This window comes from Phycodurus eques, chromosome 6 (assembly GCF_024500275.1).
Source record: "Phycodurus eques isolate BA_2022a chromosome 6, UOR_Pequ_1.1, whole genome shotgun sequence".
Lineage (NCBI taxonomy): Eukaryota > Metazoa > Chordata > Actinopteri > Syngnathiformes > Syngnathidae > Phycodurus > Phycodurus eques.
The window spans coordinates 27,450,403-27,467,907 of record NC_084530.1 but is presented as its reverse complement, the minus strand read 5'-3'; the positions used below and the strand labels follow the sequence as shown (position 1 = coordinate 27,467,907).

The 17,505-nt window shown below is 42.0% G+C and overlaps 1 protein-coding gene across 4 annotated transcripts in view; it reads left to right on the top strand.

The window, feature by feature from the left end:
- LOC133404339 (alpha-1,6-mannosylglycoprotein 6-beta-N-acetylglucosaminyltransferase B-like) overlaps positions 1 to 17,505 on the top strand; it is a 91,027-nt gene that overhangs the window by 32,038 nt on the left and 41,484 nt on the right. For 3 of the 4 annotated variants that reach the window (XM_061680120.1, XM_061680119.1, XM_061680122.1), the window contains 4 exons: positions 10,754 to 10,863; positions 12,822 to 12,898; positions 14,038 to 14,220; positions 15,942 to 16,106. In XM_061680120.1, coding sequence (XP_061536104.1) covers positions 10,754 to 10,863; positions 12,822 to 12,898; positions 14,038 to 14,220; positions 15,942 to 16,106 — 535 coding nt within the window. The remainder of the gene's footprint in view (positions 1 to 10,753; positions 10,864 to 12,821; positions 12,899 to 14,037; positions 14,221 to 15,941; positions 16,107 to 17,505) is intronic. The other variant, XM_061680121.1, reaches the window with a different exon arrangement.

Sequence of the window (17,505 nt, the reverse complement as noted above, 5' to 3'; positions counted from 1 at the left end):
TGCTATACTCTCTTGCAGGGGCGTATGTCGCCCCTCAATTTGTTTGTAGTTTGAAACCATTTTTACTCGTAGAAATAAAAATTATTAATATATAACATTTTAAAATTAACGGTCACCCTAGTGTTAAAGAATCATTTATCCCCTGTTAGTAAAATGTAAAAAAAAGAATAAATAAAATAACTGAAATGATGAATGACAGTGGTATGCAGTGTTGCCCGTCCCTGCGAGTAATTGGCACCGCCCCGAAAATGGTTTACGATTGCCTAGATTTGTTACAAGATGGGGGCAAAGCACTACTTTTGTCTAATGAAACTCCTCAACTCTCTTCAACATAGTTCCTTTGCACTACGATGCCACAAAATGGTGGCAAAGCACTACGTTTGTCTCGATGAAGCACCTCAACTCACTTTATTGTAGTTCCTTGACACCAAGATGCCACAAGTTGGTGGCAAAGCAATGCTTTTATAGCTCGGGCCCAAGCGCAAAATTCAGCTAATTGGTGAATTGGCAAATGCCGAACCGTGACTATGCCAAGGTTCAATGTAATCATGTTGCAGATGCACCTCGCACGTCCCACTTCATAACATTGTTCAGTATAAAAAGAAGTTAACCTGCAACCAGCAATTAATGACATGTCGACAATGGAGTATTCCTGCTTTGAATGTGAGTTGACTTAGGTTGTATTTACAATGCATGTCTGAGTGCCCAATTTAATGTCTAATCACATTTTTATTTATTTTTTCTTGAGCCTTCTGTCGTATTTTTCCAAAATACATTTCAAATGACAAATATCCAATGAGGCCCAAAGTGCACATAAATAACTCCATGACAGTGACGTTTTTGGCAGCCATTTTTGTTTCAGTTTTAGTCTTTTGGATAAAAATGCTTATTAGTTTTTGTGAAATTTTTGTTATTTCTATGCATGATAGTTTTAGTCGACAAAATCTCAGAAAGTCTTTTTTTTTTTTTTGCATCGCTTATCCTCATTAGGTTCGCGGGTGTGCTGGAGCCTAATCACAGCTGACTTCGGCCGGGGCTACATTCTTGCTCGCAGCCAATCGCAGAACTTTTAGTAACAACAACAACAACAACAACAACAAAAATATTGGTCTTTTAACCAATGCACTTCATGATCTGTTTTAAGCTCATCACATCATTTTGACAAAATACTACCATGTTAAAAATAGAATGGCCTTAACTATCAAACAAGCAAAACAAAAATATGTTTTGATAGCTTAATAATTAACCACATGGCTGACATCCACCCTGTACTTCAACTTTCTGAGCAGCGGCCAAAATGATAACAGTCTCGGTCCAATCTGACGATTTCGTTTCCATTTCTTCTTATTGAGACTGGTCCCTCTTATGGAATAGGTGTTGCAAAATGAAAAGGACCTGGGAGATACACTGACGTCACTCAATGCCGCAGAGGACGTTTTGTGTCTTTAAAGGTGCATTTTTTGAGAATTTTTTTTTGAGAAAATTCCAAATTGCATGACCTCAGGGGCATTTTACTATAGAGTAATGGGTACTTTCCATATTCCATTGAGCGTTGCTGACTTTTTCTTCAGGTTTACAGGGTAATCCCTTTGCAACCATCCTCATTTCTTATGCATAGAATTGGCCTGTTGTCGCTGAACTCGGAGAGTAGTTAAAGCACTTATAAAAGTGGCGTTAAATACACACATACATGCACCAATAATTACATTTTCATTCCGCAGTGTTTGATTTGGGTTTAAATGGAGCCTTAAAGCAAAAAAAAAAAAAAAAAAAAGAACACTCAAGAAAGGTACACTTGCACGCGCCATCTCGCATCATCGTAATGATTATCCATTAGTTATACTCCAACTAACACGTGTTAATAAATTCAGTCTGGGCACAGACAGCAACCTGATTGAGTATGCAGCCTACAGAATTAATGGGCACTCATCTACGCACACACACACACACACACACACACACACTTTAGTGTAATGAGTCTCCTCCTCAACCCTCTCGTCGACATTCACATCTCCAGTTTGGCTTTCTTGGACATAGAGAGGTGCGTGAACCAGCCATTAAATGTGTGACACTTTTTTTGTTTGCTTCATTTTTAGATTTTCTCTGCATTTCTGTCTTCTGTGGCCATAGTGGGAAGAGGAACTAATGGAAATGTAGTACTTTGTAGGAAAAAAAGAAATAAAATAAATCCAGGGCAGTCAGGGGCGCATTCACAGAAAGATGTGGCTCGCGCTGGGCAGGAGTCTCATCTTTTTGCGTGAGCTTCATGGGGGCTGACACACTGCCGTGTCGTGGCCAATTGGACTGGATGTCTGAGGCCTCCGCCTGCAATTCACCCATGGGGCAGCCACTCATTAGGGCAGAAAATAACAAGGAAAGGAAGGAGAAGGAGAGCTAACAATGACGAATGGAGGCACAATAATGTTGAGTTGACTCGCTATATTTTGGTTATTGGTGCAGTATGTTTGCCTTTGGGCCTTTGCTCTCTTTTTTTCCCCCTTCTTCTTAACTTAGTCACTAGAAACCTTTATATCCAACATGTTCACTTGGAACTTGTTTTGTAATTTGGGCAGAAACTTACCATTAGCCAATTAGCATCAACACAGTACAAAGCTGAAGGACACGCTGTGTATAACCAGAAAAATGATATATCTTGCCCTGTCTTGTGTTTATTGTTTTAAGTCACTTACAAATTTCTATTAATTGCATTGCATAAGGTGTTCTTTGGTTACTTTACACTCTGTATTTTCAAATCCAGATTACAGTGGAACCTCGATCTAACAGACTAATGTAGGGGGGGGGGGGGGGGGGGGGGGGGGGGGGGGCGCGTCGACCGTTAAATCAGATTGTCTGTTAAATTGAAGCACTTTTTTGTGCCCTAGAAACAACAGTAAATAACTGTTTTATACTTTTGTCATGGGTTAAAAAAAACCTAGTACAGTATAAATTATTGAAAATAAATATAAAAAAGCTTTAAAATGTTTGAAAAGTTTATCCAAATTTACCTTAGTGGTGCATGCAAGGGGTGATTTTTAGTTCCAACTGGACACTTTTTTTCTGTCCGTTAAATCAGAAGTCTATTAAATTTAGGGCCGTTAAATCGAGGACACACTTGCATAGTTTCTACTTTGGTCACTGAAGTTGCGTCTAGAGGTACGCTGAAGTTGCTTGACAGTGGTCCGTCTCCAAATCCACAAATCCAAAGAAAAAGTTAAATCTTCATCATGACTTGCTGATGAAGGCGGAGCCCTGTAAAACAAACAAGAAAACATTAGATCAACAACAGATAACAGAACAGATAAATATAGGAAGTACTGAAGTTGTTTCCCTTTAATAATCACGAAATGGCCGTCCCGTCTCGTACGCATATGACAACGAAGTGGCTGTTTTGTGAGCGATACGGGCGGTAATCCACGGATGTGCTGACACCACATCACATACGTCTCTCGTGCTGGATGGCGTCCAGTGATGCGGTCCCGCCCAACAGACCATCCTCTCGGCCTTAAGAGGATGAGCTCATTAGATGAGAGCGAGAGTCTGGTGCTCTGGAGGGGGACGGGAGGGGGGGGGCAGCTCTCTTTTAAGTTGAATATGAGAAGGCATTTTCATTTCCTACCTCCATCGAGACTCCTCTTTTATTCATTGATTCCCTCTCTCTCTTGCTGATTTCCCCCTTCATCTACGCCACCGCACGTTCTCATTCTCCGGCTCGTCTTGATTTGTTGTTGTTTTGCTCATTTGTCGAGGAGACGCTCGTTAAAATGTGTGCCGCTTCATCGGTGAGCGTCGCACAGCTGTTGGATGTCCACAGAAAAAGTGTTCTTGCACACCCTTTGATGAGTGTAATTTGTCGTTTCAGTCAGACCCCGTTGTTATCCTCTAAATGAAAAGGAAGAGGGGCATTTTATTGCCGTGCCCTGCGGTGGTCTGCTTTCTCATGCTTGATCTGCTTACTATTTCATGACAGCTTTTATGCAACATACGCTGTATGTGTCTATCTTTTTTTCTTTTCTTTTTAAAATTTTTTTTACTGTCCTATGGGCCTCATTGTTTATCTCACTTTTGTGCTTTTTATGTAACTTTTCTACCTTCCCTCCCTTTTGAATTAGAGATAATTTTGTTTCATCAAGGTGAGATTAGTTGGGATCTTTCCCGATCCCCACCACACACACACACACACACACACACACACACACACACACACATTTTCTTTCTAGGCATGAAACCATACTGTTGCTCGCAAATACTCACTTCTGTCCTGAGTCTAGCCTCCACTACTCTTTCCCATCACTTCATTGTGTGGCACATCAACTTTATTCCTCTATAGTTCCCAAAGCGCTGCACATCACCCTTGTTCTTAAAAATGGGCACCAGCACACTTTTCGTCCATTCCTCAGGCATCTTCTCACGCGCTAGAATTCTATTGAACAAGCTGGTCAAAAACTCCACAGCCAACTGTCCTAGATCCTTCCATACCTCCACAGGAATGTCATTGGGACCAACTGCCTTTCCATTTTTCATCGTTTCTAACTTCCCCCTTACTAATCATTGCCACTTCCTGGTCCACCATACTTGCCTCTTCCACTCTCCCTTATCTCTCATTTTCCACATTCATCAACTCCTCAAAGTAATCTTTCCATCTAGCTGGCACGAGTCGACATATTTCTATCTCTATCCTTAATCACCCTAACCTGCTGCACATCCTTCCCATCTCTATCCCTCTGTCTGGCCAGCCTGTATAGATCCTTTTCTCCTTCTTTAGTGTCCAACCTGCCACAAATGTCATCATATGCCTCGTTTGGCCTTTGCCACCTCTACCTTTGCCCTATGTCGCATCTCAATGTATTCCTTTCGCCTCTCCTCAGTCCTCTCAGTGTCCCACTTCTTCTGAGCTAACCTTTTTCCTTGTATGATTTCCTGTACTGCGAGGTTCCACAAACCAAGTCTCTTTCTCTCCTTTCCTGCCAGAAGATGCACCAAGTACTCTCCTGCCTGCCTCTCTGGTCACCTCGGCTGCAGTGGTCCAGTCTTCTGGAAGCTCCTCCTGTCCACCGAGAGCCTGTCTCACCTCTTCCCGAAAAGCTGCACAACACTCGTCCTGTCTTAGCTTCCACCACATGGTTCTCTGCTCTGCCTTTGTCTTCCTAATTTTTCTCCCCACCACCAGAGTCATCTTACACACCACCATCCTATGCTGTCTAGCCACACTCTCCCCTACCACTACCTTACAGTCGGTAACCTCCTTCAGATGACATCGTCTGCACAAGATGTAATCCACCTGTGTGCTTCTACCTCCGCTCTTGTAGGTCACCCTATGTTCCTGCCTCTTCTGGAAAAAAGTGTTCACTACAGTCATTTGCATCATTTTTGCAAAGTCTACCACCATCTGTCCCTCCAAGTTCCTTTCCTGGGTGCCATACTTACGCATCACTTCTTCGTCACCCCTATTTCTTTCACCAACATGTCCATTACAATCTGCACCAATCACGACTCTCTCTCTGTCTGGGATGCTCAGAACTACTTCGTCTAGCTCCTTCCAGAATTTCTCTTTGACCTCGAGGTCACATCCTACCTGTGGGGCATAGCCACTAATCACATTACACATAACACCCTCAATTTCAAGTTTCAGCCTCATCACTCGATCTGATACACTTTTCACCTCCAAGACATTCGTAGCCAACTCTTCTTTTAAAATAACCCCACCTCCATTTCTCTTCCCATCTACACCATGGTAAAATATGTTCAACCCTGCCCCTAAACTTCTGGCCTTACTGCCTTTCTACCTGGTCTCCTGGACATACAATATATCAACCTTTCTCCTAATCATCATGTCAACCAACTCCCGAGATTTTCCTGTCATAGTCCCAACATTCAGTTCTAGGCTCTGTGCTTTCCTCTTCTCTTTCTGCCGAAGAACCCACTATCCAACTCTTCTTCTTCTTCGACTTTGACCCACAGTAGCTGAATTTCCAACGGCACCCTGCAGGTTGACCGCGCCGGTGGCGGACGTTGTTAATCCGGGCCACGACCGATCCGGTATGGAATTCTTTGGATGAACGCTCATATTTCTTTGGCAAAATTTTAAGCCGAATGCCCTTCCTGACGCAACCCTCTGCATTTATCCGGGCTTGGGACCGGCCTACAGTTTGCACTGGCGTGTGCCCCCATCCGGCTGCATTTAGTAATTTCAAAAAGTAATTCGGTAAATTCCACACGAGGTCATTACTTTTGCTAATGATATAATGTCTCACTGCACCACTCACATCAGCCGGGGAAAATTCTAACCGGTTATTTAATTTTGAGCAGCATGGCTGGTAGAAAATGGAGGTTAATAAGAGAACCGAGTATATAACTGTATGAATACATATAGCGCTACAAAACATGCATAACTACAGTGGAGCTCAGTGGAGCACTGATCTCAGCCCGGGCTGCACACATGCGTCCTTTAGTTGACATTAATGGCAGTGATAAATGAAATGTTTAAAATATGCACGATACACTCCCATCCAAAAGTGTTGCAATAGTGAGGCCACTCTGAGAGATCAACATTTCAGCTTTTCTTTACACCCATCTACTTTTAAGATAGTCCCATTGGTTGGAACCGCTGACTCATTGCCCATGTCTGTTAGCTTTAGCCTCTCTCAGCTGACTTTGATCAAGAGGCGGTGTGCACCCTGGATTGGTCACCACTCAAACACATTTAGACAAACAAGCGTTCACGCCTGCATTCACACCAATGGACAATCAATGAACCTAACACATGTTTTCTGGGACGTGGGAGCAACCGGAGTACAGTACCTGTAGAAAACACATGCAAGCATGGCAGTGAATGAGCAAATAATAATAATTTTAAAAAACAATACATACACTCATGTTGATGTCAGTTGTGTTACTGTCACAAGGTGCTATGTACATCCATTGTCTGTTGTGCTTGACTGCCTTAGAGTCATGGGTGAACTGGAGTACGTATATGCCTGCAGACTGCGGGCGAAAGGCAGAACAGACCCGGTAATCCCAGTTGCACGGCACATATAGACAAACAATTTAGTCTTCTATCCGGTCTATGCGCCCACCTAACTCCGCAAAACAGGTCGAAGCACTTCCTTCCGGCTCGGGTGAATGGCGAAGGGGACCATGACAAAGCACTCACAGGAACTTTACAATGTATTTTATTTAACACAAGATGTCACCACAGAACTACCAAAGATGACAATAGCCGCTGTTAAGGCTTTGTTCGTGTTTACGTGTATAAATAAAGGATATGCATGTATTTAACTTTTGTCCGAAGACACCACACGTAAAGAAAACCAAATTTGAGCAAGTTCAGCTTCAAACTATTGTGTCATAAATACGTGGGTCATACTCGTATATGTATATACATACACAGGAAGTCTGCTAACCTGTTTTCCGGGTTCGGTCACGTGACGTTCCGCATATACTGTACCGGATTAACGCAACATGCATGTTTTTGGAATGTGGGAGGAACACGAGGTACGTGGAGAAAGAGCAGAGATTTGAACCCCGCGCCGTAGAACTGTGAAGCAGATGTGCTAACCCCTTACCCCATTGTGCTGCCAATGTAGTAAAATCAATTTTCACTCACAAAACTGTTCTTTTTTTTTTTATTTTTTTTTTTTTTCTCTCCCAGCAGTGATCTTAAAAAAATTCTAAGAATTTGTTCAATTGTGTCGAATGTGCTGTTGATTAATTGTCTTAAAGCAACCGAAATGGAGTGGACTACTTGGCTGCAATTCTCAGGGGTGTTGTTGATTCCGTTGGAACTGGTTTGCTGTCCAAAGAAGTAAAAACATGACGTCAGCTATGAGAAGCTGTGCTTACACACAGACTCCCAACTCCTCTAGGTGCCGTTGATCTGCTCACTACCGACCTGCCATGGAAACAGGAGATCAGGACAAAAGAGATTCTCCCATCTCATTAAAAACATTTTTTTTAAATAAAAACAATACATTAATTTTCTGGATGTTTGATCAAGTAAATGTCGCCAAACCCAAATACGTATTGTCCTTATAAGAATAACAGGAGGTTGAGGCTCTGAATTTGATGTTGGCTGTCTTTATTTTCTTTAAAGCCACAAAGGTTATTTCCTGGCAGGCATACTTCCGCAGCTTGGATTTATCTTGACTCTTTTCATGCGTCTGCTGCTGGCATGTAGTCAAGCGCCGTTGTGTGTCGTCCTCCCCACACTTGCACACACAATCCATTGTATCATTGTGAGTGATTTGTGATCATGCTGTATTTGGAAAGCATGAAATTAATGAGGATTCAAGCCATCTGCTGATTAGACAATGCATAGAAAACACTACAATGCTGAAGTGCCCGCTAAAATCAAGCAATTAAAAGGGGGCTAATGGGCACTGCAGCAGAAATGAGCATGAGCAATAATGAGAGCTTCACTTCTGCATGATGTTCAACCATGCACACATTCAAATTACACTACTACAATCCACACGCAGACAACGTATTCAGCACGTCTTATCTCATGAATGAGGAGTTCTGTCATCCGGCAGAGGAAGTTGCAGCGCAGGTCCTTTCTATTTCACGCTCCAACCAAGTGTCTACCAATTTGCATCCCTAGCTAACACTTGTACATCTGTTTGAGATGTTAAAAATGGAGGGGGGTCGAGCAGGCGACGCGGTAGCGTGATGAAACAAGTGGGGGGTGGGGACCTGGAGACGAGATGCAAGCAAAGTCCTACTGAAATGGAATTGTTCTAATGGATTCAAATCTACTCTGCATTGACATCAAATCGCTATTAGACCCCAAAGAGGACAAATCCACCACTTGCCTACACTAAAGTGTGGAAAGTGTGCCATTATTGCCGTACCGCAAACGAAGTTTCTAATGAGCTTTTCTGCTACAGCACATTAAGCAGCATATAAATGTACCTGCAAATGTCACTTCCTGTTCTACTGCTGTGCTGAGAGTTCTTTGTGTGTTTGAAGCCTCAGCACTTACCACATGCAATGTGACACAAAGTGCTGCCTGTTCCCTAGACGTTCATTTTGATTCCATTAATTCAGCTGTCACCAATACACCGTTTTTGTTTTTACTGTAAAAAGGCCCGATCAGTTGGCGAGTTTGTTGACAGAAGCAGGATACCAGTCAAGAGAATGAGATCAGTGTTATCACAGTGAACCCCTCCCTATTTGTGGTTCGCTATTTACGATTTAACATATTTGCGTTGTTCTATGTGTGTTCTATTTAGCTAATTGCTTAAAATTGCACCTATTCACAGCTTTTGTTTGTTTATTTTTACTCTTAATACGCTGCCAAAGTCCTGGCCAATAGTACAACAGTAACAGACTTACTGCGCATTTACTTGCTATTGTTGTCATGCAGTTGATCATCGAGCACGGACGCATGTAGCCGTCCGTCTCCCCCAAACGCTAATCGCCGCGGGATGGCCGTGCCCGAGGAGTTGCATGGATGCTCATGACTGTGGCCGCGGCAGGATAAGTGGGAAGAAATTGTGCAAGATTAATACATCACATCGTGGCAGATGATTGCTAGCAGCTAATGTTCTCAACCGGTGTGAATTTATGCATTTTTACGGGGCAGAAACTGGGGCAAAACAGACCATGACCCCAATACAGAGAGGGATCCTGGTTAAAGTAAGCCATTTCAACTAATTCAGTGCGATCCCGTTTCAGAAAAGACAACCCCCCTAAGTACCAGCAATTTTTTTAGGCTTTCGAGCAATCTTTCAAGGCCTACAGGATATTGTGTTCTATAATTATGTACATCCCAAATATACCAAAAGGATGTACTCTTCTTTCAGCAGGAAAAAAAGCTTGATCCTACCTTTGTCCTTTATTTAGTTATGTGCAGTGAAACATAGGAAACATAGAAACAATTCACGTCAGTCATGACACTTGGTGCTATTTCCTTGTTGTTGACGTGGTCCTTGTCACATCGCAGTTATACACATTTCTGACACACACACACAATTGTGCTCACTACTGCAATACATACTCTGCGAATACTACACATGCTTTATATCTTCGAGTGTAAAAATGCTTCAGCTCGTCTGACGTACCGCCATTTCTGGCCCGCAAACACTGCTGTGTGGATACAATCAAGGCTTAGAGGGCTGTTTGTCAAATCTAAAATGGTTGCTTCGCTGCCCTCTGCTCGCGGTTTTCTGGAGAAAACAAATGAAATCTTGAAAATTACAGTGTAGTTATGTCAGACTCTTCTCTGGCCAATTCCGAGAAAAGTTTTTTTGGGCAAGAAAACCCGTCAACGATAGGGAATGTATTGATTCTACTTGAGGACTTAATTCATTAATGCCACTGAATGAGTTAAACTATGAAGAAGCGTTTTAGGAGCCTTTTTTGGGCTTTGCTAAAATGCGTCCTCGTACCCTCTTTCTGGTGTTGTGACATAATCTGCTACCCCAAAAAACTGCGACCAGGATGTAACTAGAAATAATCAAATTATATAGCAGCAGCTAGAAATAATCAAATTAGATTTTTCATTAGTGGGACAATGACACGTCTTCATTTCGGAATAGCAAGGAGTAATAATTCGATTATGTTTCGCTAGTCATTTGTTATTGTCAATGCGAATGGGGATTAAGACGGCGAGTCTGAGCTCTAGTGGCAGCGTTGCGTCCCCTGACCCTGTGGGAGAGACAAAAAATGTGAGGGGTTTGGAACTCAAGTGTATTTGGCCAATTTGGCCAATTCTACTTGAGCTGACATTTGTGTTTGTGTTGATATGCGTCTGCAGATTTCAACCAGCTGGCCTGATGGATATGATCCAGACTATTGCCCAGAATGTCTCCAACATGGCAGTCAGAGTGGAGCAGATACTGCAAACCAGCATCATGCAAGGCAAAGGTACAGTCGTTAAAATGAATTACAGTGGGGGTCCTCGATTTAAGACGAAATTAGTCAATCACGAATTTACGCTAACTCAGTCGTCAAGTCATCATTTTAGTCAATATTTGTAGGAGAAAAACGCTTCTAGGCCATAAACATAAAACAATCCAATATAAAAGTCAGTTTGGACATACAGTAAATGAAAGACGTATTACGCCGCTGCAAACTAGTTCGTTGTGTAACATTTATAACCTCGTAAGTCACACTGTCATAAACCGAAGACCCCCTGTGCTTTATGCAGTATATGCAACACTCACATAAATGGCATTGAAAATACTGATTAATATCCAGACTGGAATTCGGAATTGATTTCATTTTGTTTTCCTTTGGTTTTATGAATCCATTGAGGGATAACTCAACAGCAAACACAACCAGCAGATCGTTTCAAAGTGATTTGAAGGTTCATTCTTGCTGTTTTGATTGTTTTATCAAAGCTAAACCATATAAAAATGCTGCTTTGTTAATTAAACGGATAAAGGCACATTGCCAGTCATGCTTTTTGTACGGTTTTGGACAGCAAATGCATTTCACCTGTGAATACCCTCATCTTGAATGTTTGTTTGTGCATGTTTATTTCAGTAAATGGAGAAAGGCCTGGGGGGCGGACGGGCGGGACTGATTTGCAGTAATGTCTCCGTTTCATTAAGCGAGGGAATGTAAAGAAAGAGAGAAGGAATGGGGGTTGTAGCTTGAAAGAGGAAGAAAGCACAGAAAGGCAGCCTTCACAGACTACATGTACAGTACACAAAAACAACTCCCGTTTTCTGCTTTATATCAGCATCAGTCAGGCGGCATTTATCCAAGTCAGTGGAGCCACGAATGCACTTGCTGGCGTAACCAGAGGATGACTGGCTAAGATGCACTGGAAGGTCCAGTGAGCAGTGTGCACTGCACTGGCGTGACGTGGCCAAAGTGAAGGTTATTGTCACTGTCCGTCCACAAGCAGGTGAGGAGCACCGAACCTGCGGCGCGCTGACCTGGAGCCCCTCTGGGTGCGACCGTGTTGTAGAATGTGTGTCAAATGACCTGAAAGGTAGTATCATGTTGATTAATTGCTGTATGGATCATTAACGTCAATCTATCCAGATTAACACTGGGACCATGGAGCCTGCGGACACAAATTTCAGATAACTTTTCAAAGCCTTGGTGTCTTAGGGGTTGACACTAGCTCAGTTTGGAAGCACAAGAAGGTGGCTAGTTCAAACTCCACAAAGCACCAAAGGGGCCGGTTGCTGGAGAGCTGCCAGTTGACTCGTCAAGCGCTGCCAAGGTGGATTTAAGCAAGCGACGGCTCAGCCAACCCAACATCTTCACGTCCGCTTGTTTCTTTCTGGCCTTTGAATGTTCATAAATTTCATCTGTAAATCTCCATTTAAACTACTAATGGAATGGATGTTTGTTCCTTTGTCCCGACACTACTTCCTCCAATAGTGCCCTTTTAGGGACACTGGCCAAATTAACACGAGTGACTGAAATTGATTGATTGGCAGTAATTAATTAACTCAGCTGGGAAAAGCGCCTCAATGCTGAAAAATACACGGACGTCAAGCATGTGACAACGCTTGTTGTCTATGAAAGAGTAAAAAAATAAATACAAATAATAATAATAAATAAATTCCATACTGTAGTGCAACATTTTGTTCAGTTTTGGACAAATCTCAATAATTAACTTAAAATTTATTGCACATAAAAGTTTAAAAACAAACAGTTCCTAAAGATTGGCTGCAAATGTATGTGCTTAAAAGTTAAATACAACTGAAGTATACTTCAAAAATTGGACTGTACTTAATGTGAATGAATGGCAGGTTTTTGTGATCTGATTCTGTGGGGGGAAAAACAACAACAACAACACGCAAATAGGCAGGATTTTGCTGTATTGATAAACTGTTGCTCAAGTTCCCAAAATGTCTTTTCAGCAGTGAGAGATGGGACATCAAGCCAGTGCGACGTACCCAAAGACCCCCGCTACCCGGAGTGTCCCGGAAAAGTGGATGTAAGTTTCGATTCTGACTTAATTTGGATTTCGACTGTTGGTTAAATTTACTGTGTCAATCGTTAATTTTCCTAGATTGAATTTTTTGTGGCTCCCTTAATGATATTTGTTTCTTTTTTAACTAGGGATATACAGTGATTAAAAGATTTAACGGAGATAATCTCAGCGTTGTCTGGCCGACCTCTGTCTCTGCCATTCATGGTAGCTGTAATCCACATGTTCTGCGGGTTTGGTACACGTCAGTGTTCATATTCATTCATATTTAATCAATTTCCAGCAGGGCAGGTCGAGCCCAGCAGGAGCAATCCGGAACACCGGTCACTATCACGCGTGCCACATGCATCCTTTTGCTCAAAGCGTTGAAATCCACTCCTAAAACAGTGGACTTAATTCACACGTCCGCTGATATTTTGTTCACGTTTGTTAGCATTTGTGATGGAGGGATTTGCTGGCTTTGATGCGCTTAAAAGAAAAAAAACTAAACCAATTTTGCAACTGCAGAAGTTTCTGAGCATATTTGTTGATGTCAGTGTGTTGCTTGACAGCCCGTTGTATCTCAGAAAGATTGCATGTCCTGTTCAGAAAACTGCGAGTCAAATAATTGTCAGAAGGCTACTCCAACCTTTTGTCTACATTAAAAATCATTTGGGTTGTTTCCTATGCAATATTCTAATTTCTTGAGCAGTTGTTTTCAGTGGATTTTTGTTTTCATAAGCTACAAAATAAAGAATAAATAAAAAAAGAATAAAGCTTTTGTTTTTAAATTGCGCAACTGAAGTAATTTTTTTTTTTTTTTTTTTTAAAGTGCCAGACTTTATGGCACTTTGTGTAGAACAGAATGTTCTACACATATTGTCAATTTAGCTACATTATACTGAGCAGTCTAGACATGAGACACGCGCGGCACTTTCCTCCCTCTCCATAAATTACATTTCCATTTGCAAGGTCATCATCATTGTTGTTCTTTTTATCATCACTGGTACCCTTCTGTGTTGGCATTACAGAGAAATACTAAAAAGCAAATAAAGGCATTCATATTGAGCTGCTCACTGAGCTATTTTTCCCCAAGAATGTGTGTTGAATTTGGGAGTAGGCTTATGCCACTAGTATGTAGCGTTAATGTGTTGATGTGTCTCAAGTGGATGCGAGCACGCTGGACCTCCGACCCTTGCTACGCCTTCTACGGCGTCGATGGCTCCGACTGCTCCTTCCTCGTCTACCTGAGTGAAGTGGAGTGGTTCTGCCCCCCGCTGGCCTGGAGGAATCACAGCAGCCAAGCCAGCCCCCAGCATGTCTACCAGGCTAAGGGCACCAAGAGGCCTGTGAGTATACAAACCACATCGTTTGTTTGTTTTTATCATGAAAAATTCTATAAATAAGCTTGTCGCGAAACACTTTTTTTTTTTTTTTTTTTTTTTTTTTTTTTTTTTTTTTTAAGTTTAACACAATAAAGAAAAAATAAAAATCTTTGAAACCGGTGAACAGTGCACTGCTACCTATTTGCCTATTTCACTATTTGTGAATTCTCCTAGTTTTTCCCCCCCGTTGAATCTATCCTCAGTTGTACACTACAAAAACTCCCATTTGTTTTTGTTTTTCTTCTGCTCTTCCTGTAAACGCCCAAGGATGACACAAGTTGTAAGATGATAGAAGATTTAAATGATAATACTGCAATGTTTTGAGACCCAGGACCCCCTTTAATTTTTTTTCCTAAATATCCACAAACCACCCAAAATGGCCCACAAACCCACCAGTTGAGAATCAGCGGTACAGATAAATAGAAGACTGTTCAAGCCTTTTCGTCAGTCTAAAGCCTCGCTTCAATGGCACAACTAAATTAAACATGGTAACAATGCCTTCAGAAAAGCAGCAAAAGCGCTGGAGTGTATCTTATCTTGGTTATTGTACCTTGGCTGACAATTCACTACACTCGCATTTAATTTTATGCGAGAAAGACTATAACTACTGTTTTGGGTCTGTAAGTAGATGATCTGTGGAAGCCATCTGACTGTGAATTCCAATTAATATAGCAAGTGAGCTATGTTGTCGGGAAAGAAAAAAACAGGAAAAAGTTTGTTCAGGCACGAATAAAAAATTTTTCTATATTAGATGTTTGCTCTTGCAGCTAATCCCTTCATTTGGATTTTTTGTGTGTTATTGATACGCTTGTCAGAGCTGCCGGCCTCGATGTTCTGAAGAAAAATGGCCCTGCCGTGTTTAGGCTGGTATTGGCGACTGTGTAGATTAAAATGTATTTTAAGTAGCCAGTAGTGTTTGGTTTATAGATTGCCCCCATACTTACACCCCTGGTATGGTCATAACAAATCCTTAACGAGGCGGCGAAGAATGAAATTTGAGATGTCATCGATCATGAAACTTACAAACAAGAAGAGGGCAAGCATAGCTCATGCTCGGGAAAGTTTGAGCGGTCCGTCCCCATTACTTCATACGAGTTCACTTTCATCTGACCCTATTCAAAGTCTACTAATTACACACGCCTCATCCATCCATCATCTGCTCTATTTTTTCTCATCGCTGACTCAGAGGTCATGTGGCCCAGTTCACCCTTGTCATTGTGCCTCATATTGTCTACAGGAGGTGCAAACTCTTAATTTAATGTGCAGACACAGTGCCAAGACCTGTGCAGTGAATGCAGGGAGGGTTGACTTTTCGAATTTAAAAGCTTCATGGGTGGAGAGCTCACAACTTTTGAAAATGAGAAAATGAATTCATAGACTGTTTAATTTATACCAGACAGGCCATTAATCAGCAAATAAGATGGTGCTCGCATTGGGTGCTTCGTTAAACGTGACCGTCGTGCAAGTAATGGCGTTCCGGTGCAGTCATAAATATTTGAAATACTGCTACTTTACACTGAAGTATGGGTCGAGTGGGACCAATTACAGGACCATGCTTCGGTGTGTGTGACTTTGATTTCAAAACATTAATAACAGTTGAGACCCGCTGCAGACCGAGCGGCTACGGTTGGTTCGACTTGACAGAATCAAATTTAACTCTCTCCATCCATCCACCTTTTTCCCAGGCTGCCTTCCGCACCGACCTGTCCATGTTACTCGACCAGATTGGCGCAGGAAAGGAGTCTCTGAGCTTCATGAAGCGCAGAATCCGTCGCCTTGCGCCGCAGTGGGCGACGGCTGCCAACCGCCTCGACGCTAAGCTGGCGCACCGGTGGAGGGACCAGAAGAAGGTAGCAAGGGAGGATCGCCGCGATCTGTCATTACACGTTTTTTTGTTTTGTTTTCAATAGCGGCAGTCTCTTTTACATAGAGCAATTCTCTCCAAACGTTTGTAATGTGCTGAGAAAACACATCTCTGAATTCACTCGACAGGGTCTTCGATACGTTTTAGTCCTAAAATCGTCGCTTTACGCAAGTCTGACTCGAGTTTATTCATTTGAGCGTTTCTCTTTGCACACATTAGTATGCGTGCGGCCAGTTGTCTGTTGAAGCGTTATTGCCCACTGATTGACTGGCGCTCGTCCAGGGTGACCCCGCTTGTACGGCATAAGTGGCGTAGATGATCTATGATGGATGGGATGCTGTGGCCCTGTTGCAACCTTTTGAGTTTTTCTCACCCTAACTCTGTGCAACGGCTGTTTTTGTGGCGCAGCAATCCTAAACTGTAATAAAATATCTGATGGATTAAAAAAAAAAAAGCAGATTTAATATTAAAAATGGAAGTCCACATATATTTCATTGAGATATTGACAGTGGTAGTCTGTTTTTACAATTTGTTGTTTGACCAAAATGTTGCAAGATATGCCCCAAAGTTTATTTGGAGCGAGCCATCGTAACAACTCTCTAGACATCATTTCAGTCCGAATCACAGGCTTAGCTTCATAGTGTCGATTGTTCTTGGAATTAATGAATGATTTGTAATCCACATATTCTTGACCATCTTTTTGTGAACCAAATGTCCTTTTAATTTGGACATTCTTTGACAATATATAGATTTTAACTGTTTGGCAAGAAGCACTGATTGAGTATGTGGACTTTTTGGGTCAAGGAGAAACTTGACTGTGAACTTGAGCTTTACGGATGCAATCCATGTCTTCTTCGCACACAATTATTTGTCATGTTGATAATGGGTCTGTTGTATCTGAGAGCTGTGCAGCAATCCATTAATAGGCAGCATCATAAAAAAAAAAGAGCAAATAATAACTTGTCACCCATCATAGCGTCCTGACTTCTTGCACTTTGTGCATGTCAGCTAGAATCTGTTTTTGTTTTAAAGTGGATAAATAATAAAGCATTCAAGTGTTATAATGATCTAATTTTGGCTCCAGTACATATCGCATGCCAGAGGCCTATTGTGAGAAGAAAAAGACAAAAAGGACTCAAAGATAGATGAGCAATGAAATGAAAGGAGGTCACAAACGATGATGATGATAATAATGATGGTGATTGGGATTATGACGAAAGACGACGAGCTGCACTTGTGCAAAGGGGGGGAGGGGGGGAGGACAATGGGATGGATGGTATGAAAGAAGGCGCAGTAGAAAATGGATTAAGGACGACTGAATGGGTGCGAGGGGGTCCTGAAGCTTTGCGGCTGCCGGCTTCATTAAAATGCTGGCTTCATTAAAA